This window comes from Jaculus jaculus, chromosome 13 (genome assembly GCF_020740685.1).
Source record: "Jaculus jaculus isolate mJacJac1 chromosome 13, mJacJac1.mat.Y.cur, whole genome shotgun sequence".
NCBI lineage: Eukaryota > Metazoa > Chordata > Mammalia > Rodentia > Dipodidae > Jaculus > Jaculus jaculus.
Genome location: NC_059114.1, coordinates 23,202,473 through 23,229,248, shown reverse-complemented (window position 1 = coordinate 23,229,248; position 26,776 = coordinate 23,202,473). Strand labels below are relative to the sequence as shown.

General features: G+C 40.2%; 1 protein-coding gene across 6 annotated transcripts in view; it reads left to right on the top strand.

The window, feature by feature from the left end:
• Positions 1-26,776, top strand: part of Atxn2 (ataxin 2) — a 154,515-nt gene that overhangs the window by 118,670 nt on the left and 9,069 nt on the right. For 4 of the 6 annotated variants that reach the window (XM_045132103.1, XM_045132102.1, XM_045132101.1 and 1 more), the window contains 3 exons: positions 18,399-18,583; positions 18,989-19,121; positions 25,734-25,787. In XM_045132103.1, coding sequence (XP_044988038.1) covers positions 18,399-18,583; positions 18,989-19,121; positions 25,734-25,787 — 372 coding nt within the window. The remainder of the gene's footprint in view (positions 1-18,398; positions 18,584-18,988; positions 19,122-25,733; positions 25,788-26,776) is intronic. The other 2 variants (XM_045132099.1, XM_045132098.1) reach the window with 1 other exon arrangement.

The window sequence follows — 26,776 nt, the reverse complement described above, 5'->3', positions numbered from 1 at the left end:
AACCCTAAAGACCCAGGTTTGATTCCCCGATACCACATAAAGCCAGATGCATGTGTTGGTGCATGCATCTGGTGTTCGTTTGCAGTGACTAGAGGCCTTAGTGTGCCTGTTTCCTCTCTCTTGCTCTCTCAAATGTTTTTGGAGCAAGGCACGGTGGCACATGCCTTTAGTACCAGCACTTGGGAGGCAGAGATGGGAGGATCACCATGAATTTGAGGCCACCCTGAGACTACATAATGAATTCCAGGTTAACCTGGGCTAGAGTGAGTCTCTTAACTCGAAAACCCTATCTCTATCTATCTATCTATCTATTTATTTATTTATTTATTAGAAAGAAGCTGGGCATCTAGGTGCATACTTGTAATTCCAGCACTTGAGAGGAAGTTTTAGGAGGCTTGTTGTAAGTTCAAGGCCACCCTGAGACTACATAGTGAATTCAGGTCATCCTGGGCTAGAATGAGACCTTGCCTTGAAAAACCAATTAAAAAAGAAAAAGAAAAGAATTGAAATCCACAAAGCAAAGGGTAAAGTTTGGGTACACATTATCAATTTAAGAGAAGGAAAAAGGGAATAGTATAAAGAGCTTATGTGAAGGCAGGAGGTTTAAAACCCTATAAGCTGTTTTGAGATCATATTTGTGTATGGTTTGAAGATAGTGATCCTCTTTCTTGCTTTCTCTCGCCACGCCTTCTATTTATTTATCTTCTTTTTGTTTTTTGTTTTTCAAGGCAGGGTCTTACTCTGGTCCAGGCTGACTTGGAATTCACTATGTAGTCTCAGGATGGCCTTGAGTTCACAGCAATCCTCCTACCTCTGCCTCCCAAGTGCTGGGATTAAAGGCATGTGCCACCAGACCCAGCTCTCACCCCCTTCCTTCCTCCCTCCCTCCCTCCCTCCCTCCCTCCCTCCCTTCCTTTCTCTCTCTCTCTTTTTCTCTCTCTCTCTCTCTCTTTCTTTCTTTCTTTCTTTCTTTCTTTTTTACTTATTTATTTGAAAGAAAGAAAGAAGCAGATAAAGAATTTTACCTAGTTTCATGAGTAGTATTGTTTCTTTCATTGTAAGAATTTCTTACGTGGTATGGTGGTGCATACCTTTAATCCCAGCACCTAAGTAGGAGGATTGCCATGAGTTTGAAGCCAGGCTGAGACTACATAGTGAGTTCCAGGTCAGCCTGGGCTAGAGCAAGACCCTACCTCGAAAAACAAAACAAAAAAAAAGAATTTCTGTTCATAAGAGTTCTTTTTTAGGTAGGGCCTCACTATAAACAAAGCTTAAATAGAAGTCCGCTTCCTGAGTGCCAGGATTAATGGTGTATGCCATCATGCTCAGCTTGTTCTTATTTTTTTGTTTTGTTTTTTTCCTGGTAGAGTCTTGCTCTAGCCCAGGTTGAGCTGGACTTCACTATGGAGTCTCACAGTGACCTCATACTCACAGCAATCCTCCTACTTCTGCCTCCTCAATGCTAGAATTAAAGGTGTAGGGCTGGGGAGATGGCTTAGTGGTTAAGCACTTGCCTGTGAAGCCTAAGGACCCCTGTTTGAGGCTCGATTCCCCAGGACCCACATTAGCCAGATGCACAAGGGGGCACACGTTTCTGAAGTTAGTTTGCAGTGGCTGGAAGCCCTGGCTCGCCCATTCTCTGTCTGTCTCTATCTGCCTCTTTCTCTGTCTGTCACTCTTAAATAAATAAATAAACAAAAATAATTTTTTTTAAAAAAGGTGTATAACACCACACCAAGCTCATATATATTTTTAAATTAATTTATTTTTTATTAACAACTTCCATGATTGTAAACAATATCCCATGGTAATGCCTTCCCTCCCTCCACTTTTCTCTTTGAAACTCCATTCTCCATCTTTCCCCTCCCCCTCTCAATCAGTCTCTCTTTTATTTTGGTGTCATGATCTTTTCCTCTTTATTTTTTATTTTTTTAATTTCTTTGTTTATTTTTTATTTATTTGAGAGCAATAGTCAGAAAAAGAGGCAGAGAGAGAGAGGGAGGGAGAGAGGGAGAGAATGGGCGCTCCAGGGCTTCCAGCCACTGCAAACGAACTCCGGATGCATGCGCCCCCTTGTGCATCTGGCTAACTTGGGTACTGGGGAATCAAGCCTCCAACCCTGGTCCTTAGGCTTCATAGGCAAGCGCTTAACCACTAAGCCATCTCTTCATCCCTTTTTCCTCTTATGATGGTCTTGTGTAGGTAGTGTCAGGCACTGTGAGGTCATGGATACCCAGGCCATTTTGTGTCTGGAGGAGCATGTTGTAAGGAGTCCTAGCTTCCTTTGGCTCTTACATTCTTTCCACCACCTCTTCTGCAATAGACCCTGAGTCTTAGAAGGTGTGATAGAGATATTTCAGTGCTGAGCACTCCTGTCACTTCTTCCCAGCACCATGATGCCTTCTGAGTCAACCCAAGGTCACTGCCTTCCAAAAAGATAAGCTTTACCAAAAGTGAGAGTAACATTAATATAAGGGTATGATCATGAAGAGAAGTGCTTACTGGGCAGTTTGATGAGCATCGTATATACATTTAGCCAGACAGCAGCAGACATTACACCCCTAGGGCTCATGACTACCCGTTTCAGGTTTTCTCTATCAGGGATGTATTCCTTACCATGACAGAAGTACCACTCTTGCACCCATTGTCTCATTTGACCTGGCTGGAAAAATATAAGGCCACTGTTCAGTATCTCTTCACTGGTGATCTCTCTCTCCCCCATTGAACTGATGCAGAATGCCTTCTTCCAGCTTTCTGTCAGCTGGTCTACATGGAGGAGGTTATCAGCTCAGTTCCAGCAGGATTTCTCAGTGGCCTTGCAGCCCAAGTATGTGGAGTTCTCAGCAATAGGGTTTTACCATCTATTCCTGGTGGGAAACCAAGGGCCTCAGTAATGGCTTGTAATGTTTGGGGGTCATCAGGGACCTCCCTGGACAACAGCACACTGGAAGGTATCCCATCCCTGGCACTGAAAATTTTCTAGCAACAATCTATGACTCCTGAGTGATCCATTGTCCAAAAAAGTACATTTCCATATGATTTATTTGTATCCTCTTTGATTTTGATTAGCCCTCCCTCCACCTTGCCTGTGATCTCACTTAGTTAGGCCTTTTTATCCCCATTAATCTATTCTTCTACTTACATATACAATATCATCCTATTAAGAACTCCCCTCTCTTCCTTTCTCTTCCCTTGATATCTGTTTTTTAGCTTACTGGCCTTTGCTACTGAGTTTTCTTCCTACTCACACAGAAGTCCAATCATCTGTAGCTAGGATCCACATATGGGAGAGAACATACAACACTTGGCTTTCTGGGCCTGGGTTACCTCATTTAGTTTAATCCTTTTGAGATCCATCCATTTTCCTGCAAATTTCATAACATTATTTTTCTTTGCTGCCGAGTAGAACTCCACTGTGTAAATGTGCCACATCTTCATTATCCACTCATCAGTTGAGGGCCATCCAGGCTGGTTATATTTCCCAGCTGTTGTGAATTGAGTGGCAATAAACATGGTTGAGCAAGTATCTCTAAGGTAATGAGATGAGTCCTTATGATATATACCTGGGTCATATTGCAGATCTATTTCTAGCTGTCTTAGGATCCTCCACACTGATTTCCACAATGGCTGGACCAGATTGCATTCCCACGAACAGTGTAGAATGGTTTCACTTTTTCCACATCCGTGCCATTATTTATGGTCATTTGTTTTCATGATGGTAGTCAATCTGACAGGAGTGAGATGGATTCTCAACGTAGTTTTAATCTGCATTTCCCTGATGACTAGGGATGTAGAACATTTTTTTAGATGCTTATATTACATCTATGTTTCTTCTTTTAAGACCTCTCCATTTGGTTCAATAGCCCATTTTTTATTTGAGCTGTTTGATTTCTTATTCTATAATTTTTTGAGTTCTTTTTATATCCTTGTTGTTAATCCTCTATCAAACGTATAGCTGGCAAAGATTTTATCCCATTCTGTAGGTTGCCTGTTTGCTTTATTCACAGTGTCCTTTGCCATACAAAATCTTTGTAATTTCATGAGGTCCCAGTGGTTAATCTTGATTTATTTATTTATTTTTTGTTTTTGCGAGGTAGGGTCTCACTCTAGCCCAGGCTGACCTGGAATTCACTATGGAGCCTCAGGGTGGCCTCGAACTCACCATGATCCTCCTACCTCTGCCTCCTGAGTGTTGGGATTAAAGGTGTGCAATACCACACCCAGCAGTCTTTGGTTTTATTGCCTGAGCAATTGGGGTTATATTCAGCAAGTCTTTGCCAAGACCAATATGTTGAAGGGTTTCCCCTACTTTTTCCTTTAGCAGTTTCAGAGTTTCAGGTCTGATGTTAAGGTCTTTAATCCATTTGGACTTAATTGTTGTGCATGGAGAGAGAAAATGATCAACTTTCATCCTTCTACAGATATACATCAAGTTTTCCCAGCAGACAGAGGCTGTCTTTTCTCCAATGAGTATTTTTGGCATTTTTATCAAATACAGGTGGCTATAGCTACCTGCACTTACATTTAGGTTCTCTATTCTGTTTTATTGATCTACATGTCTGCCTTAGTACCATGCTGTTTTTGTTACTATGGCTTTGTAGTACAAGTAAAAATCAGGTATGGTGACACTACCAGCCTTATTTTTGTTGCTCAATATTGTTTTAGATACTTGAGATTTTTTTGTGATTCCAAATGAATTTTTGGATTGTTTTTTTTTTTATTTCCATGAAGAATGCCATGGGAATTTTGATGGGGATTGGATTAAATGTATAGATTGCTTTTAGTAAGATTGCCATTTTCACAATATTGATTCTTCTGATCCAAGAACAAGAGATGTCTTTCCATTTCCTAGCATCTTCTGCAATTTTTTGCTCAAGTGTTTTATAGTTTTCATTGTAGAGATCCTTCACTTTCTTGGTTAGGCTTATTCCAAGATACTTTATTTATTTATTTTTGATGCAATTGTGAATGGGTGTGATTCTCTGATTTCAACCGCTGTGTGCTTGTTGTTAGCATATAGGAAGGCTACTGATTTCTTTGTGTTTATTTTGTATCCTGCTATATGGCTATAGGTGTTTATCAGCTCTAACAGTTTGCTGATAGAGTGCTTAGGGTACTTTATGTGTAGAATCATGTCATATGGAAATAATGATAACTTGATGTCTTCCTTTCCAAGTTTTATCCCTTTAATATGTGTCTCTTGCCTTATTGCTATGGCTAAGACTTCCCATACTATATTAAATAAAAGTAGGGACAGTGGACACCCTTGTCTTGTTCCTGATTTTAGTGGAAAAGCTTGAAGCTTTTCCCCATTTAGTACATTTAGTACTATGTTGACTGTAGGCTTGTCATAAATAGCCTTTATTATGTTGAGATATGTTCCTTCTATTCCCAGTCTCTGTAGAACTTTTATCATGAAGGGATGTTGGATTTTGTCAAATGCTTTCTTGCATCTAACGAGGTGATCATGTGATTTTTGTCCTTTAGTCCATTCATACAATGGATTACATTTATTGATTTTGCATATATTGAACCATCCCTGCATTTCTGGGATAAAGCCTACCTGGTCAGGGTGAATGATCTTTCTGATATATTTGTGTATTCTGTTTGCCAATATTTTGTTGAGAATTTTTGCATCTATGTTCATGAGGGAGATTGGTCTGTAATTTTCTTTTTTTGTTCTATCTTTGTCTGGTTTTGGTATCAGGATAATGCTGGCTTCATAGAAGGAGATTGGTAGGATTTCTTCTTTTTCTATTTTATGGAAAACTTTAAGAAGCACTGGTGTTAGTTCTTCCCTGAATTTACCAGTGAACCCATCTGGGCCTGGACTTTTTAGTTGGGAGGTTTTTACTAACTGTTTGGATCTCCATACTTATAGGTCTATTTAAGTGATTAACCTCATCTTGATTTAATTTAAGTAGATCATATAAATGAAGGAAATCATCCTTTTTTTTTTAAGTATTTCATACTTAGAGGAGTATTTGTTTTTATAGTACGTCACTATGATTCTTTAAATTTCTCTGGTATCTGTTGTGATGATGCCTTTTTTATCTCTAATTTTATTAATTGGTTTCTCTTCTGGTCAGATTTGCTAAGGGTTTATCAATCTTGTTTATCCTTTCAAAGAACCAACTCTAGTTGGGTGTGGTGGTGCAAGACTTTCATCCTAGCAGAGATAGGAGGATTACCAGGAGTTTGAAGCTACCCTGAGACTTCATAGTGAATATCAGGACAGCCTGAGTAAGAGTGAGACCCTTCCTTGAAAAAAGAAAAGCAGAAGAAGATAAACACCAAATAATCAACTCTTTGTTTCATTGAGTCTTTGTATTGTTTTTTTGTTTTGTTTGTTTGTTTGTTTCTATTTCATTAATTTCTGCCTTAATCTTTATTGTTTCTTCGGTTTGCCTTATTCTTTTTCCAAGGCTTTAAGGTGAATCATTAGGTCATTTATTTGTCACCTTTCTATCTTTTTTCAATATTTTATTTTCATTTATTTATTTGACAGAGAAAATGGGGGGGGGGGAGCATGGACGTGCCAGGGCCTCCAGTCACTGCAAACAAACTCCATGTACTTGCGAGCCCCCTTGTGCAGCTGGCTAATGTGGGTCTTGGGGCCTTTGGCTTGTAGGAAAACACCTTTACTGCTGAAAACTACCTTAACATCCTTCTAGCCCTCTAGTTTATTAATATAGGCACCTAAAGCTATAATTTTCCCTCTTAGGACTGCCTTCATTGTGTTCCAAAGGTTTTGGTGTATTGTGTTCTCATTATCATTTGACTCTATGAATTATTATTATTATTATTATTTTGTTTTGTTTTTCGAGGTAGGGTCTTACTCTAGCTCAGGCTGACCTGGAATTCACTATGTAGTCTCAGGGTGGCCTCGAACTCATGGCAATCCTCCTACCTCTGCCTCCCAGGTGCTGGTATTAAAGGCATGCGCCACCACACCCGGACTGACTCAGAATTTTTTGGTTTCCTTCTTGATTTCTTCATTGACCCATTCATCATTTAGTAGTGTATTGTTTAGTTTTCATGATTTTGTGTATGCTCTATGGCTTTTCTTGCTGTTGATTTGTAGTTTGATTCCATTGTGGTCAGATAGAATGCAAGGAATTATTCTACTGGATTTGTTAAGATTTGCTTTGTGTCCCAATATATGGTATATTTTAAAGAATGTTCCTTGTGCTGCTGAAGAGAATGTGTATTCTGCAGCATTTGGATGAAATGTCCTGTATATATCTGTTAGGTCCATTTCTTCTAAGACCTCATTTAATCCGTATGTATCTCTGTTTATTTTTTGCCAGGATGACCTGTCAATTGATGAGAGTGGGATGTTGAAGTCACCCACTACTACTGTGTTTCGTGTTATCTGTGACTTTAGTTCTAGTAGTATTTGTTTGATGAAGTTGGGAGCCCCCATGTTAGGGCATACTTGTTTAGGATTGTAATGTCCTCCTGTTGGAGGAGTATGCCTTTAATCCATATAAACTGACCTTCTTTATCTTTCCTAACTAATGTTGGTCTGAAGTCTACCTTTATCAGATATTAGGATAGCAACCCCTGCTTGTTTTTTAGGCCACTTGCTTGAAACACCATTTTCCAACCTTTCACCCTAAGATAGTGTCCATCCTTTGTAGAAAGGTGAGTTTCTTGGAGGCAACAAATTGAATGATCCTGCTTTTTTTTTTCCCCCTTAGTTTTTCCAGGTAGGATCTCCTCTAGCCCAGGCTGACCTGGAATTCACTATGGAGTCTCAGGGTGGTCTCGAACTCAATGTGATCCTTCTACCTCTGCCTTCCAAGTGCTGGGATTAAAGGTATGCACCACCACACACGGCTAGGATCCTGCTTTTTAACCCAGTCTGCAAACCTATGTCTTTTGGTTGGGGCATTGACCCCGTTGATATGAAGAGATGTTATTGAAAGGTGTGTATTTAATTTTTGCGCTTTTTTTGTATTTCTTTTGGTTTTACCTTTGCTTTCTTGTATTAACTAGCATTTGAGTATGGTTTGTTTTTTCCAGGTTCCTTATATGTGTACTTTTTATTCTCTTCATCATGCAGGATTCTTTCAAGTATTTTCTGTACAGCTGGTTTGTCTTCAAATATTCCTTTAGCCTGTTTTTGTTGTGGAATGTCCTTATTTCTTCATTTATTTGAATGGATAGCTTTGCAGGATAAGATAACCTTGGTTGACAGTTGTTATCTTTCAGAACTTGGAATACATCACTACAAGCCCTTCTGGGTTTTAAAGTTTGTGTTGAGTAATCTGCTGTGATCCTCATGGGCTTGTCCTTGTAGGTAACTTGATTTTCTAACTGCTTTCAATGTTTTTTCTTTGGTTTGTATGTTTGGTAGTTTAATTATAATATGGCAAAGAGAGGTTTTAATATTGTCCTGAATATCTTGAAATTCCCATTCATGCTTTCCTATTAGTTTGTCTTTCTCTTTGTTTGACTGTATTAGATCTGCCACCTGGTCTTCTAGATTAGCTATTCTGTCCTCTCCTTCATCCATTCTACTGGTGTGATTTTATACAGAGTTGTTTATTTCATTGACCATGTTCTTCATTGCTAGTAATTCTGACTGGTTTTTCTTTATTATTTCTATTTCCTTATTTATGTCTTGTATTGACATCTTTATTTCATTAAATTGGTTTCCTGTGTCTTGTTTGATTTCATCTTTAATTCCTTTGATTTCCTCTTTGACTTCTTTGAGCATATTTATAATCATTCTTTTGAAATCTTTCTCAGGCATTTCCTCTAACTCATTCTCACTGGAGGTCATTTCTGATGCATTAATAATTTTTGGCAAATTTATATTGTCTTGATTTTTGGTGTTTCTTGTGCTTTCATCTTGGATTAATTTAATGCTTGGATTTTCTAGTTAGCTGCACTATTATTAGTTGTATCAATCATTTTGATGATATACATCTTCAGGGTAGGAGCTTAAGGTTCTAGGTGTGGCTCTTAAGGCTCTCATAGTATCTACAAAAGTGGCCCTTGATGTTGGGTTTGTCTGCTATGAGAGTTTTCAAGTAGACTGAGTGGAACAAAATACAAGCAGACTAAACAATGTACACACTAAACAAAATACAGACAGACTAAACAATGTACACATTCAATGAAAAACAGCACAGAGTTTTTATGTAAGAGTAGGTATTATGACAACCAGATTCTCTAACAAAGTCACAGTCCCTTAGGATGTGTTTTGCCCCACACCCTTAATCCTGCCAACTAGGATGCTAAGATTTCTGGTCTGTTGAGGGTTCCAAGTCAGCTTGTGACCACGTGAGACCCTTCCTTAATGAGCAACAGAAGAGGAAACAAAAGCCACTATAAATCAGGAAGAAACTAATGACAAGCCCCAAATATAGCTTATTTAAGAATGGCAAATCCAACCATTCATCAGATTTAACATATATTTTATGCTGATATGAAAGGTGCAATTAGCACTTCCGATTCAAGCCTATATACCAGGTTCATTTGACGGTACTGACCTGGTATAATCTCAGTGAACCTTTTGGGATGATTTTGGTCTCAGTTATGCTGCGCTTCTGCTTGGGACCCTCTTCGGTGCATTGCGGGTTTAAGTAGACTGGCTGAGTTGCTGGATCACTGCTCTGGTCACTGGTGCTGTTGGGTACTATGTGTACTGCTTGGTACTATTTCACCTGGCTTTTCTTGTGGCTCAAGCCGAGCCTTGCAGCTGTGGCCCAGTGGACCTGGTGCCACCGCTTCTGCCTGCCCATGTGTGTCTCTGTGTGCTCTGGATCTCTCCTACTTCTCTGCTTCATTGGTAATTTCTTATACAACTCACTTTTTAGTAGAATATTGTATTTTGCTATTTTTTTTTTCTCCCCTAGGCTGCTTTGGCATGGTTCCTATGCCACCATCTTAATGGGACAAATATTTTTGAATCATTGCCTTTTTTTTGTTTTTTGAGATAAGGTCTCTCTCTAGCCCAGGCTGACCTGGAATTCACTATGGAGTCTCAGGGTGGCCTCGAACTCACAGCAATCCTCCTACCTCTGCCTCCCAAGTGCTGGGATTAAAGGCATGTGCCACCACACCCGGCTGCCTTTGTCTTTTTTTGTTTGTTTATTTGCTTGTTTTTTTTTTTTTTCTTTCAAAAGTCACATTTAATGTTTTCAGCACTGTACGTTGTACAACGTGTGCCTTGGTAAATGACTAAACTCTGAGGTTAGTGTCTTCTTGGGCTGTTTATACTAAACAACTTTTCTCATTCAAGTGAATTGAAATGCTTCAGTTGGGTATATTCTCAGGAGCTTCATTTTAAATTTTTTTTTTGTTCATTTTTTAATTTTTTTTTATTTGAGAGTGACAGACATAGAGAGAAAGACAGATAGAGGGAGAGAGAGAGAGAATGGGCGCGCCAGGGCTTCCAGCCACTGCAAACGAACTCCAGATGCGTGTGCCCCCTTGTGCATCTGGCTAACGTGGGACCTGGGGAACCGAGCCTCAAACCGGGGTCCTTCGGCTTCACAGGCAAGCGCTTAACCGCTAAGCCATCTCTCCAGCCCAGGAGCTTCATTTTAAAAAGGGGGGTGCTAGAGAGATTGTGTAGCAGTTAAGGTACTTCCCTGTCAAGTGAAAGGATCTGGGTTCGATTCTCCAGGACCCACGTGAGCCAGATTCACAAGGGGCGCCTGTATCTGGAGTTTGTTTACTATAGCTGGAGGCCCTGGTGTACCCATTCTCTCTCACTGTCTACCTCCTTCTCTCTCAAATAAATAAATAAATTTTTAAAAAATACTGTACTATCTTTGTTTAGTAATTCAATGTTTGTTTCTTTCACAGCAAATAATTACTTCATTGAGTTAAATCTTCCCAACATAACTTATTAATAATTTTCAAATTCAGCTCAGATCTCTCAGGATGAAAATACTCTGCTAAATACAGATAACTTACAATCACTTTAATAGTTAATTGACCATAACACACACCATGGTTTTTCTCTGAGACCAATTTCAAGATGCTCCATTAGTTCTTTTTCTACAGGTGAAAAACTATTTTTAAATTTCTTATCTTTTGCTGGGCATGCTGGCTCACACCTTTAATCCCAGCACGTGGGAGGTAGAGGTAGGAGGATCGCCGTGAGTTCGAGGCCATCCTGAAACTACATAGTGAATTCCTGGTCAGCCTAGGCTAGAGTGCAACCCTACCTCAAAAAAATTTTTTTTTAAATTTTATATAAAAGTTGGAATGGGGGCTGGAGAGATGGCTTAGCGGTTAAGCGCTTGCCTGTGAAGCCTAAGGACCCCGGTTCGAGGCTTGGTTCCCCAGGTCCCACGTTAGCCAGATAGATGCACAAGGGGGCGCACGCATCTGGAGTTCCTTTGCAGTGACTGGAAGCCCTGGCGTGCCCATTCTCTCTCTCTCCCTCTATCTGTCTTTCTCTCTGTGTCTGTCGCTCTCAAATAAATTTTTAAAAATGAACAAAAAATAAAAATAAAATAAAAGTTGGAATGGACATTCAAGTTTCAAGTGTGCACATTGAACTTAAAAAAAAAAAATAGTCATCAGCATGTGGAGGTAACTCCAGGATGAAGAGGCCTTCAGCTTGTATTCATATGTACATACGTATAGAAGAATTCATTGTTCCAAAAGAAAGAAGAGTTGGTCAAAAAGTAATAAGTGAACCCAGGCGTGGTGGCACACCCTTCAATGCCAGCACGTAGGAGGCAGAAGCAGGAGGATCACCATGAGTTCGAGGCTACCCTGAGACTGCAGGGTGAATTCCAGGTCAGCCTGAGCTAGTGAGACCCTACATCAATAATAATAATAAGTGCTTTGCCTAAGGACACAAACACATTTGACACAATTCCCTATGTGCTTTTTTTTTTTGTGTGTGGCTTTACTTTTTTTTTTTTTTTTTTGTCCTTTTTTAACCATTTATTTTATTTGAGGGGGTGGAGAAAGAGGAAGGGAGAAAAGAGGCTTATGGAGAGAATGGGCATGCCAGGGTCTCTAGCCACTGCAAATGGAACTCCAGAGGCATGTACCACCTTGTACATCTGGCTTTGTGGGCACTGAGGAATCGAACTTGGGTTCTTAGGGTTCTCAGGCAAGTACTTTAACCAGCAAGCCATCTCTTCAGCCCTGTTTTTGTCTTTGTTTTTTAATTTTTTTTTTATTTATTTGAGAGTAACAGAGAGAGAAAGGGGCAGATAGAAAGAGAGAGAGAATGGGCGCGTCAGCCTCCAGACACTGCAAACAAATTCCAGATGCATGTGCCCTTTTGTGTATCTGGCTAATGTGGGTCCCGGGTCCTTAGGCTTCACAGGCAAGCGCTTAACTGCTAAGCCATCTCTCCAGCCCCATATAATTTTTTTTAATTAGAGTGAGGATGGGCAGGATAGGGCCACCTGCCACTGCAAAAGGATTCCAGACACATGCATCACTTTGTCCCTAGGGATACTGGGAAATCAAACCTGGGACATCAGGTTTTTCAAGCAATTGCCTTTAACCCCTGAGCCAGCTCTCTAGCCTTGATAATTTGAGAGTGTGTAGACCTGCTGAGGCCTCTTGTCACTATAAACAAACCATCAGGTGTGATGGTGCTTGCCTTTAATCCCAGCACTTGGGAGGCAGAGGTAGGAGGATCACCATGAGTTCGAGGTCACCCTGAGACTCCATAGTGAATTCCAGGTTAGCCTGGGCTAGAGTGAGACCCTACTTCGAACAACAAAAAATAATAACTAAAAAAAACTCCAGATACATTTGTAACTTTGTACATCTGGCTTCATGTATGTACTTGGGAATCGAACCTGACTTCAGCAAGCTTTGCTAGCAAGTGCCTTTAACCATTGAGCCATCTCCGGCATTTATTTGTTTACTTTTAAATATGGTTATTTATATACAAGCAGAGAGAGAGAAGAGACAGAGTGAATGGTCATAAGGGCCTCTAGCCACTATAAACAAACTCCAGGTGCATGTATCACCTTTGTGCATCTGGCTTTATGTGGTTACTGGAGAATTAAACCCAGGTAATTAGGTTTTGCAGGCAAGCATCTTGACCACTAAGCCATCTTTTTTCCCCTCATCTCTGACATTTAGATGGATCTGTAGTAATGCTCTCCACTCCCTTTTCAGTACTGATGACTTGTGTCTTCCCCATTTTTCTTGGTTAATTTTGCTAAAGATTATTAGCTGCTGGTCTACCCACAAGTCTTCTGGTGATTGGTATTTGGAAACAGGCTGGGTTGGAACTCACTATGTAGATGATGGTGCCTCCACCTCCTATGGCATTATAGGGGTGAGCTACTAAACCTAGTAGTGCTTGGGATCAAACTGAGGAACTTGTGCATTCCAAGCAACCTTCCTAAAGTATTTTTTTATTATTATTTATTTGAGAGTGACAGAGAGAGAGAGGATGGGCACGCCAGGGCCTCCAGCCACTGAAAACAAACTCCAGACGCATGTGCCCCTTTGTGCATCTGGCTAACTTGGGTCCTGGGGAATCAAGCCTCAAACTGGGGTCCTTAGTCTTCACGGGCAAGCGCTTAACCGCTAAGCCATCTCTCCAGCCCTAATTTTTAAAAATATTTTTGTTTTTTTATTATTTATTTGAGAGAGAGAGAAAGAGAGAACCAAGCAAGCTTTCTACCACCTGAGCCACATTTCAGCTGATATTTTATTTTCTCTCCTTCTTTCCTCCCTCCCTCCCTCCTTCCCTCCTTCCTCCCCACCCCCCCTTTCTCTAAGGTAGAATCTTGCTCCAGCCCAGACTGACCTGGAATCCACTATGTATTCTCAGGGTGACCTCACTGTGATCCTCCTACCTCTCAGCCTTCTGAATGCTGGGATTAAAGGCATGTACCATGATGCCTAGCTAATTTCCTTTTTAACTTTTTAAAAATTTATTTATTTTGAGTAGGAGGGGCAGAAGAAGAGAGAAAGAATTGGTCTGCCTGGGTCTTCAGTTGCTGGGAATGAACTCCAGATGTGTGTGTCAATGTGCATCTGGCTACTGGGACCAGAAGATTCCAACTTGAGTTCTTAGGCTCCTCAGGAAGCCCCTTAACCACTAACCATATCTCTAGCCCTTAACACTTTTTTTTTTAAATTTATTTATTTAAGAGAGGGAAAGAGGTAGAGAGAGAGAAAGAAAGAGAGAATGGGCACTCCAGGGCTTCCAGCCACTGCAAATGAACGCCAGTTTCATGCACCACCTTGTGCACCTGGCTTACATGGGTCCTGGGGTATTTTACCGAGGTCCTCTGGCTTTGCGGGCAAGCAACTTAACCACTAAGCCATCTCTCCAGCCCAACTCTTTTTTTTTTTTATTGATAACTTTCATACTTATAGACAATAAAACAAGATAATTCTCTCCCTTCCCTCACTTTTCCCTTCATAAATCCACTCTCAAGCCGGATGGTGTGGTGAACACCTTTAATCCCAGCACTTGGGAGGCAGAGGTAGGAGGATTGTCATGAGTTCAAGGCCAACCTGAGACTACATAGTGGATTCCAAGTCAGCCTGAGCTAGAGTGAGACTCTTCCTTGAGAAAAATAAAAAGATCCACTCTCCATCAATAGTGTCTCTTATTTTGATATCATCATCTTTTTCCTCCTATTATGAGGATCCTGTGTAGGTAATACCAGACATTGTGAGGTCATGTATAACCAGGCCATTTTGTGTCCGGACTATTGCATTGTAAGCAGTCCTTCCCTTACATTCTTTCTACCACCTGTTCCACAATGGACCCTGAAAGCCTTGAAGAGTGTGATAGATACGTTTCCATGCTGAATACTCTGTCACTTCTTTTCAGCACTATGGTGCCTTTTGAGTCATCTCAGAGGTCACCACCATCTGAAGAAAAGATTCTCTAACCCAAAAGTCAGAGTAGCATTTGTATATGAGTATGAATGTTAAGGGAAGTGCCTACTGGGCAGTTTGGTGAGCATAATATACACATTTAGCCAGACACCAGTAGGTGTTAAAACACCCCTAGGGTTCATGAACTCCTCTGCCATAGGTATGTATTCCCTCCCATGGAGCAAGTCTCCTGTCCGATTTAGTAAGCGGTTGGTTTCCTCCACAAAAGACATGCCGCTATTGCACTCATTGGCTCATTTGTCCTAGCTAGCCAAACTTAAGGCTTGTGATGTCCACTGTTCTTTATCTGCAATGCTGATAAGGGCTGCATGCAGCATTGTTTTTTCCTTCCAGTTTTCTGTCAGCTGGTCTACAGGGAGGAGGCTTACAGCTCAGGTCCACTTTGATCTCAGTGACCTTGCAGCCTAAGCATGTGGACTCTTCAGCAATAGGGTTTTATTTATTCCTAGTGGGAAATCAAGAGCCTTGGCAATGACATGTAATGTTTAAAAAAAAAAAAAAGTAGGGGAGAGCTGGGGAGATGGCTTTGTGGTTAAGGCACTTGTCTGCAAAGCTAAAGGACCCAGGTTCAATTTCCCAGTCCCCACGTACACCAGATGCACAAGGTGGCACTTTCGAGTTCGTTTGCTGCAGCTGAAGGCCCTGGCACACCCATTCTGTCTCTTATCTGCCTCCCTCCCTCCCCTTTCAAATATAAGTTAAAAACTTTTAAAAATTTATTTGTGAGCAGGGAGAGATAAAGAGAAGAGGTATAGAGAGAAAACTGGAAAATGGTTATGCCATATATATACACATATGCATGCATGCATGCATGCATACATACATACATACATAGTTACAGCTAAGTGCAAGGTTATACACCTTTTATCCTAGCACTGGGAATGTAGAAGCAAGAGGATTGTTGTGAGTTTGTGGCTAACCTGGGTTATACAGTGAGTTCCAGATCAGCCTGGATGAGACCCTACCTGGAAAAATAATAAATAAATAAATAAAATGAAAGAAATGTGTGTGTGTTGGTCAAAGGACAACATTTGAATTTATCCTCACTGTTCCTCCTCATTTGAGAGGCAGGAGTTTGCTTGACCTCATTCTGGTATTGTTACTCTTTTTTTCTTGTTGTTGTTGTTGTTTTGTTTTTTGAGGTAGGATCTCACTCTAGCCCAGGCTGACCTGGAATTCACTCTGTAGTCTCAGGGTGACCTCAAACTCAAGACAATCCTCTTACCTCTGCCTCCCAAGTGCTGGGATTGAAGGCATGTGCCACCACGCCTGGCGATTGTTACTCTCTGCTGTGTTCACCAACAGTTTCCACAGAAATTCTGTGTCCACCTTCCATCCCAGCCAACTGGGTGCTTGCATTAAAGAAGTCTGCCTCACCTCCTCAGTCTTTAAATTTATTTACTTAAGAGAGAAAGAATGGGCCTCTAGCTATTATTACAAACGAACTCCAGATGTATGCACCACCTGTGCATCTGGCTTACATGTATTCTAGGGAATTGAACCTGGGTCCTTTGTTGTAGGCAAGTTCCTTAACCACTAAAGCATCTCTCTAGCCCGCTTCCCTCCTTTTTTTTTTTTTTTTTAAATATTTTTGTTTATTTATTTGAGAGGGACAGAGAGAGAGAGAAAGAGGCAGATAGAGAGAAAGACATAGAATGGGCGTGCCAGGGCCTCCAGCCACTGCAGACAAACTCCAGCTGCGTGCGCCCCCTTGTGCATCTGGCTAATGTGGGTCCTGGGGAATCAAGCCTCGAACCGGGGTCCTTAGGCTTCACAGGCAAGTGCTTAATTGCTAAGCCATTTCTCCAGCCCCGCTTCCCTCCTTTTTATGTTGGATCTGGCACTGACTTCGGTACTTGGGCTTGAGCAGCAAAGCCTTTATCCACTGCTTCATCTCCCCAGTTCTTCAGCTTGTTGTTTCAGTGTCGTCTTTTGCGTCAGTCTTTTCAACCCTTTCTCATTTAAATATAGCTTCTTCCATCTTTTATTTTTGCCACTATCTGAGTTTCAATGTGTTCCTAAGTGATGTTTAAAGTAATATAATATACCCTGTAGTGCTTGTAAAGTAGTAGTAGATAATGAAGGATTGGTGCAGTTGGATCAGTTTTTTTTTTTTTTTTTTATTAAGCTTGGGCTGTCAATTGAGGTGTCAAATAAAGGTATTTTAAGTCTTCATATGAGCCAAAGTCTGAAATTCAACCATGGATTATAGGGACAATCTTTACTGGGGTCTTTTTCTAAAGCCACCTCTTTGTCCCCTTGCTGTGAACTGCAGTTACTTTGTGTGCATCCTGTGAGGCAGGTGGAGTTGCATTTGAGATCTTCCTGAAGTCAAGGAAGTAATGAGCACAAGGGAAAGTGGGGCAGATTTAGAGAGAATGGGCATTCCAGGGCCTGTAGCCACTGCAGATGCATTCCGACACACGTGCCACCTTGTGCATCTGGCTTACGTGGGCACTGGGGAATCAAACCTGGGTTCGTTGGCTTTGCAGGCAAGCACCTTAACCACTGAGCCGTCTCACTGGCCCTTGACTTTTTCTTTGGGCTTTTGTTTTTGAACCAGGTTTTTCTGTATCCCAGGCATGCTTTGAACTTGCTCTGTAACTTAGGGTGACATTAAAGTCCTTCAGCACTTCTCTGACAATGGAAGGTTCTGTGTAGCTACTGGAGGAAGAAACACAGGGAATGTAAGGGATGCTAGGAGGACCAGTTAGACCAGAGAGGAAACCCTGGTGGAATATCTTACTTTCTCCAAGGGTGATCTGGAACTCCCTCTATACAGCCCCCGGCTGGTTTCTAACTTCCAGTCGTCCTGTCTTAGCCTCCCTAGTGCTAGCAGTAAAGTCATGTGTTGCCATGCCCCTACTTGGCAGAAGGATTTTTATTTATTTATTTATTTATTTTTAATGCTGAGAGGTTGGACTTGGGTTCTTATCTAGCAGTCAAGTTGCCCTAGGTTACATCTCCAGAACTGCAGTTCAAAAGTAGCAACAAGTGTGATAATAAGTATTCAATGGTGGTTGCCGAAATTATATTAGTTTTTTTTAATCATCTATACTTTTGTCTTTCTAAATGAATGCAGTGCCTTCTTCAGTAAGTGCCATGCTTTGGGGTATGAGACAGTATACATGCTTATCCCCACCCCTGCCCTGTCCCCAGTTCTTTTGGTCCAGATGAAAAGTAAACAAGTATGTCAATTGATTTGCTGGACAAAGGAAAAGGTCATTAGGGGCAGTGCTCCATGTATCACAGAGATTTGACCAAGTTCAAGGTTTTCTCTGAGGAAAGTTCATTGAAGCTAAACCCTGAAGGATGAATCACACTTCTGGCTAGCAGTTGGGGACTAGGTTTGAGGTTGAGAAATAGCCTGTGTGATATGACAACAGCCCAGAGTGGCTCTAAGCGTGGGAGTGGTATTAGCTTTGGAGAGGCAGGCAGCAGGGTCCAAATACATACACAAAGCTTTATAGACCATGTGTATCATATTATGAAGACTGCTTTCTATCAGTGTCTTAATTTGTTTTTCTTTGCAGTACCAAATATGCCCCAGCAGCGGCAAGACCAGCATCATCAGAGCACCATGATGCATCCAGCCTCTGCAGCAGGTCCACCCATTGTTGCCACCCCACCAGCTTACTCCACTCAGTATGTTGCCTACAGTCCTCAGCAGTTTCCAAACCAGCCCCTAGTTCAACATGTGCCACATTATCAGTCTCAGGTAAGGTTCATAGGGCCTGAGCCTTAGTTTTGATTCTTTTTAAAAAACCATTTCATTATCTGTTAATATAGTGAAAGTATTTTTTTTTTGCTTTTTAAAAAATAATGAATTATCTAATAGGTTTTTTTCTTTTCTTTATTGACAACTTCCATAATTATAAATAATATCCCATGGTGATTCCCTCCCTTGTTTTGTTTTTCTTTGTGTGATAGCCCAAATAGATTGCTAAGGACTTGGTCTTTTTAACATACATGTAAAAGTTAGATGTGTAAGAATTTTAAAAGTAGCCAAGAGGGGGCATTTGAATTTGCAGTTTCTAGAATCTGTGGCTAATAATCTTAACTAAAATCTGCTTGGCTCCTTTTTGTATTTTAATATTTTTCCTGTATTTTTGTTTGCATGCAGCATCCTCATGTCTATAGTCCTGTCATACAGGGTAATGCTAGAATGATGGCCCCACCAGCACATGCCCAGCCTGGTTTAGTGTCTTCTTCAGCAACTCAGTACGGAGCTCATGAGCAGACACATGCAATGTATGGTACGAAAGTTTGTCTTTTTCACTGTCTATGTTTATTATTAATTTCTTTTAAGTTCTGTAAAGATATTCTGCTTAAGAATGGAGAAATGGTTCAGCATTAAGAGCACGGAAGTGCAAGCATGAGGGCTTAAGGAGGCCTTAGAAGCTCTTGAGTTGGATCTCCAGGACTCACGTAACCAGCTGGCCTAATCTGTAACCTCAGTTCTATAGTGGGGAGCAAAAAACCCAGGCGTGGTGGCACACACCTTTAATCCCAGCATTCGGGAAGCAGAGGTAGAAGGATCACCATGAGTTCAAGGCCACCCTGAGACTACATAGTTAATTCCAGGTCAGCCTGGACCAGAGTGAGACCCTACCTCAAAAAACAAGAAAAAAAAAATTTTTTTTTAAAAGGAATATAGTGGGGAGCAGAGACTTGGGAGATATAGGAGGTCATATAAAAATCCTAAGCTCTGGGATCATTAAGAGACTCAAGCTCGCTGGGTGTGGTGACGCACGCCTTTAATCCCAGCACTTGGGAGGCAGAAATAGGAGGATCACCTTGAGTTTGAGGCCACCCTGAGACTACATAGTGAATTCTAGGTCAGCCTGGACTAGAGTGAGACCCTACCTCAAAAAAAAAGAAAGAGAGAGAGAGAGAGAGAAGCTCAATTAAGGACAGGTAGAAGAGCAGTGAAGCAGGACACCCAGCATTCTGTCTAGCCACCACAGGCAAGTGCATGGGGCACTTGCTTGAGTACCCTACAAACATCTCTCCCCCACCCATCTCTCTCACACACACACACACCACTATATAAACACAAGCAAAAAATAATTTAATAGCTTGAGCTAGGTGTGATGGTGTGAGTCTGCAATATCAGCTACTGGTGAATCTAAAGTGGGAGGATCATTTAGGCCAGGAGTAGAAGAGCCTCCTTCAGAAAACAAACCAGGGCTGGAGAGATGATGGCTCAGGCACTTGGCTGCAAAGCCTAACTTGGGTTTCATTTCCTCCACTACCCATGTAAAGCCAGATGCATAAAGTAGCGCATGCATCTGGAGTTTGTTTGCAGTGGCTAGAGGCCCTGCACATCCATTCTTATTTTGTCTTTTCTCTGTCCCTTTCTGCTTACAAATAAATAAATAAGGATAACCTGGCATTTTGAGAAATTGAAGTCAAGATTTTAAATAAAGACAAAAAGCTATCTACCTCTAAGCTGACTTAAAAGTATTAGCAATTTCTACTTCTGTCCCTGTAATTCCTCTATTTTACTTTAACATGTAATCATGTAGAGATTGGATGGAGGCAGTGGTTCAGTGCTTGAAGTGTTTCCATGCTAGAATCAGAGAATCATGTGAGAATCAGAGTTAGGATTCTCAGTACCCATGTGGTAGCCCTTCTATAATCCCAACACTTGGAAAGTGGGACATGGGATCCATGGGGCATGCTGGCTAGCTAGACTAGATGAACTGGCTAGCTCTTGGTTCAAATGAGAGACCCTGTCTCAGTAAAAATAAAGAGGAAAGCAATATAAAAGGGTACATGGCGTCCACAGGTACACTTATACACATGCACACATACAAAATATACCCTATAAAATATGATGTAAGTAATAACAGCATCTGTTCTTACTCATCATTTGATTTAATTTGCCTAAGGCTTATTATATGAAAATGCTTACCATCATGAAAGCTGAATAGTACTCTCAGCATAAAAAAAACAAGTTCCTTAGCTGGGCATGGTGGCATACATCTTTAATCCCAGCACTTGGGAGGCTGTGATAGGAGGATCACTGAGTTTGAGGCCAGCTTGATAACTACATAGTGAATGCCAGGTCAGTCTGGGCTAGAGCAAGACTCTTACCTCAGCGGGGGAAAAAAATTATGCTTCTTTACTCACAGGTATGTATGTATATGTATGTATGTATGTATGTGTGTGTGTGTGTGTATATATATATATATATATATATATATATATATATATATATATTATTTTTTGAAATAATAATATGCATATACACCACTCTATTGTAAGTGGTTGGAATTTTAATAACATTTTACTTGCTGGCGCTGAGGACTGAATCCAGGGTCTTACATATGCTAAACAAGCTCTCCATCCCTGAGCTAACCCTTCAGTTCTCTAGGATCCCTATTTTAGACACAATTCACATTTTGAATATCAGCATGAGCGATGGTAAAATGAAAAAGAAAGCCAGGCGTGGTGGCGCACGCCTTTAATCCCAGCACTTGGGAGGCAGAGGTAGGAGGATCCCTGTGAGTTCAAGAACACCCTGAGAATGCATAGTGAATTCCAGGTCAGCCTAGGCTAGAGTGAAACCCTACCTCAAAAAAAAAAAAAGAATTTTATAGAAAATTAAATAGGTGCTGATTTAGAAGTTAAGGTGCTTGCCTGCAAAGCCTAAGGACCCACCTTTGATTCCCCAGTATCCATGTAAGCCAGATGCATGTGTTGATATATACATCTGGAGTTTGTAGTGGTTAGTGGGCCTGGTATACCTATTCTCTTTCTCTCACAAATAAATAAAAATAAACTATTTAAAGTTAAATAGTATTGGGAAAAATAATTTCAATAAACTATCTGTTTAGTTTTGTGTCCAGAAAGTTTTTGTAGGTCAATATAATGTACTAAATTAATACATTAGGGCTGGAGAGATGGCTTATTGGTTAAGGTGTTTGCCTGCCAAGCCAAAGAACCTAGGTTCAATTCCCCAGCATCCACATAAGCCAGCTGGCCAAGGTGGTTCATATATCCGGAGTTCATTTACAGTGGCTGAAAGTCTTGGTATGCCCTTTCTGTCTTTCTGTCAAATAAAATAAATTTTTTAAAAATTGAAAACACGATAACATATTACTCGGTGTTGAAAGTTAAAATAAAATTTCCATGTATCTTAAAATGTAGTTTTAGTGGATTACCTGTATTATACTTTACACATATACCTTCAATTAGTACGAGCTTTAAATGACAACACAGGAGTTCTCAGAGACATTCAGAACCAAACTAGCATCATAATTATTTTCCCTGTTGACAGTTCAACTCTTTGAAGTAGAAGATAATTTGGGTTTACTTATACTGTGATGAGAATGTACAGTTGTCTCAACTACGTAAGCATTTTGTTTTCAGTCTGCTTTAAATCATTAGAGGATGTGAAAATTTTCCTCTCTTTTTGATATCATGAGTTAACATTTATTTATAAGGGCAGTTGAGTCACAGGTTTTTAGCGAACACATCCTTAAAACATAATTTTTGCAGGGTGTGGTGGTGCATGCCTTTAATCTCAGCACTTGAGAGGCTGAGGTAGGAGGATTGCTGTGAGTTCAAGGCCAGCCTGGGACTACATAGTGAATTCCAGGTCAGCCTGGGCTAGAGCAAGACCCTACGTTGGAAAAACAAACAAACAGAAGAATAGTACAGTTTTCCATACCCTCTCTATCCTTTTTGTAGAAATATGTGATAATTTTAACGTTCATTTTTCCAGCATCTATAACACAGTGTGTGCTTTGTATACTCATGTACATGTACACTCCTGTCACCTTCACTAACAGGTGGAATTTGTGCAATTAAAAGTATCTTCTTTTCGGGCTGGAGAGATGGCTTAGCGGTTAAGCGCTTGCCTGTGAAGCCCAAGGACCCTGGTTTGAGGCTCAGTTCCCCAGTACCCACGTAAGCCATGCACAAGGTGGCACATGCATCTGGAGTTCGTTTGCAGTGGGTAGAGGCCCTGGCGTGCCCATTCTCTGTCTCTCTCTGTCTCTCTCTCTGTCTCTTCTGTCTGTTGCTCTCAAATAAATAAAATATAATAATGAAAATAAAAATATCTTCGCCAGGTGTGGTGGTACATGTTAGTCCCAGCACTAGGGAGGCAGAGGTAGGAGGATCACCCTGAGAATACATAGTGAATTCCAGGTCATCCTGGGCTCCAGTGAGACCCTATTTCAAAAAACCAAAAATAATAATAATAATAATTCTAAAGTACTTAAGTCTGCTCTTTCTACTTAAGGGTTTATTATTACTATTGATTAGACAGTTTAAAGAATAGCATAATTACTATGTTTTAGAAAATATTTGTTTCAAGAAGCCTATCTGTTGGCCTGTCATGTTAACCTATACCTGAAATCTTAGCCTTAGCACACCAGGAAAAAAGACCTTAGAGGCTAGCCTGGGATACATAGCAAAAGCCCTTCTCAAAAAAAAAAAAATAATAATAATAATAAAATAAAAGCAGAACTAGAGCTGGCCCAGCATTTAAAGGCACTTGCTTGCAAAGCCGGACTGGGTTCAATTCCCTAGTACCCATGTAAATCCAGACACACAAAGTGGCACATGCCTCTGGAGATTGTTTGCAGCTGCAAAAGGCCCTGGGGGTATCCATTCTCATTCTCCCTCCTTGCATCTTTCTTACTCCCTTCTTCCCTCTCCCCTCAAATACCATCTGTAATTCAGTTGATAAATTGACAGGCTGGTTTGGTTTATTATTTTGATTGTGTTGGTATGAAAAGGCTTTGCTTCAATTTGTATACATTTCTGTAATTTTCCAGTTTGCTAGAAGCTTAGGTGAAAAGTTCATTATGATTGTTTATAGACATTTCTGGTGACTACATGATGATTTGACAAGTGGGAAAAAAATCTCTTTCCTCCTTTTTTTTTTCTGGAATACTCCCATTGGGATAAGATCTGAAACTTTGGAGCTAAAATTCCCATTGCTTTTAAAGAACAGCTACTTACTTGCCAGTGCTTCTGAGCCATGCTAGCAGCATTGTGCTGTTGAGCAGAGCCTTGTTCCATAGCATGTGCCACCATGGCTCCCTGGGCTGGGTCAAGGCTGTGCAGGTAGGATGCTTGTTGCTGACTCATCAGGATTCACTTAGGATAGTTGCAAGTCCTGAAAAGCATACTAGGAAGTGATGTATTTTGTTCCTTGCCATCATAGAATCTGCTAAAGTGAATTCTTCAATACAAAGTGAGACTAGTACATAGAAATGCTAATTCCATACTCATCTCACTTAAAAATGTGTATTTTATATTCCCAAAGAAATGAAATTCTTGAATTCTGTTTGCTTCCAAGCTAAACTTGTGTAGATTCAAAAAAAAAAAAAAAATTAGGGCTGGAGAGATGGCTTAGCAGTTAAGGTGTTTGCCTGCAAAGCCAAAGGATCCTGGTTCGATGCTCTAGGACCCACCCATGTAAGCCAGATACACAAGGGGGCGCATGCATCTGAAGTTCATTTGCAGTGGCTGGAGGCCCTGACGCACCCATTCTCATTCTCTCTTTCTCTGTCAAATAAATAAATAAATAAAATATATTGAAAAAAATTTTAGGGGACTGGAAAGATTGCTCAGTGGTTAAGGTGCTTGCCTACAAAGCCTAACAATCCAGATTTGATTTCCCAGTACCCACATAAAAGCAGATACATAAAAGTTGCGCATGCATCTGGATTAAGTTTGCAGCAGTTACAGGCTTTGGTGTGCCCATCTCTTTCTCTCTTCTGTCTCTCTTTGCTTGCAAGTTAATTACATAATTAATTTAGTCCTATGCACCTATATGCTGGTGCCAATTCTATGTCATCTTTTTGTCATTCATTAATGGCCTGGTCAAAGCAAAGGCCTTCAGGATATAAAGTACTGCTTCTAACTGCAGAATGGTGTGGGCTTCGTATTTTTTGGTGTATTTAACCTAAATGTACTTACAGATTAGCCAATAATTAATTGTTATACTAGAAGATATGTACTTTCTAAATAATAGTTGACCTGGTACTCACTCTTCGAGAAGATTGTTTAACAAAACCTTCTTTCATTGTCTCTGCTGTCCTAATAAGTCCTCACACCTAGTTTTCCAGTTTGCTACTGTGGTAATGGTAAATGCAGAAGGAATTAATGTATCCTTTCCTAACTAGCCACCTAGAGAAGTAAGACTGGATATATTTTTCCTTTTTTAAAGTTTTGTCATTTAACACAGACTTGTTAAACCAAATCTAGTAAGCAAGAAGAAATAAAATACCATTATCTCTTTACCTGACCCACCATCTATTAATTTTGTAAGTATTCTAGCAGGTGTTCATACACGCACACACCCTGCGCACACGTGCACGCATACACACACACACACACACACACACACATTTTTATGTAGATGTATTTTAATAAGAACTGATAAAAATACTTGTGTTATTATAGTCAGAAACTTTTAGGTTAACTGCCAGATACATTTCTGTTATTTTGAAAAATGATGTGCCTCTTAAGTTTGCTTAAATATTGCTTTATTTGGGGTAAATTGCTTTATATCAAGATTGTTCTTGTACAATGAAATGCCATGTTAGTCTTTTATCAGACAGTGGTTTTACATAAGATAATGGTTTTATTCTCTTTATTTTAAGCAAGTCAGCATGCGGAGCTTGATACCTCAGTACGAAGAACAGTATCCTCTGGTTCAGCTTAATGTGTTTGAAAATTCTGTAGCAGTATTTATTCAAAATGCTGGTTGTCTCTTGTAGAATAGAAAAATGAATTATGTATGCATGAGTATAAAGATATTGCTAAATATATCGACCTTTCCAGAAAATTAGGAGAATGCACACCTCAGAAGGCTAATTTACCTTTCTGTTTCCCAAATTCAGCATGTCCCAAATTACCATACAACAAGGAGACAAGCCCTTCTTTCTACTTTGCCAGTGAGTTGGGTTTTTTATACTAATTTTAATTGCACAGTAAAAACACTTTTTAAAGAATACATGTTAAGGGAGCCGACTTGTTAAATGGTTATTTTTCTTGTGCCAGACAAAATCATTAAAAGAATGTATATCAGGTCTACAGATATAGCTCATTGGTAGAGTGCTTGTCTAGCATGGACAAATCCATAGGTTCTATTCACAGTACCATGAAAGAAAGAAGAAAGGAGGGAAGGTCATAAAGAGCTAAGTGTAATTCCAACTCTTGCCAAAGAAAATATGATCCAGCTTAAGAAACTGGAGTAAAAGAAAAATTGAGTTGTTTCAGAAAGTACTTTTTGTATACCAAGCAAACATGTAACTATTTGGGAAATGCCTAACAGTTTCCTTATTTAGAGCCGGCCCATTACTGAGGAGGTAGGGGTGGGAGGGTAACTGTGAGTTTGAGGCCAGCAGAGACTACATAGTGAATTTCAGGTCAGCCTGGGCTAAAGCAGATCGTACCTCAAAAATAATAATGATAATGATAAAATAAAATACAAAAAAATTCTTTATTCAGGAGTCTTTCCTGGCTAATTATATAATTTTATGTCAAGCCACAAGTTTAGCATATAAAACTTAAAAATACTAGTTTTGTTTTTTGTATTCTGATACAGAAGAAATATATCTTTGCCTAGATTTTGATGGAATGGTGTCGACAATCATTTCTGTCTTCCCTGTCTTTACATGACTAGAGGCTTAATATACTCAGGTGACCACATATTTGGGATTTCCTTAGCACTCTTTTGCAGGACAAGTAACCTTCAGAAGATGGCCTCTAGTGGTACTAGTCTTTCTGCTCCCTACAGTGAGCGAGGGCTGGGAAGAACTTTCCTAAGCGAGCTTTGTTTTGAAATAAGGCAGTATGTGCTAGACAGTAGAAATTTATATAGCCAATGTGTTGTGTTGCTTTGAGTGAAGTACTGTGTTCTAGAGAACATGAAGGTTTAACA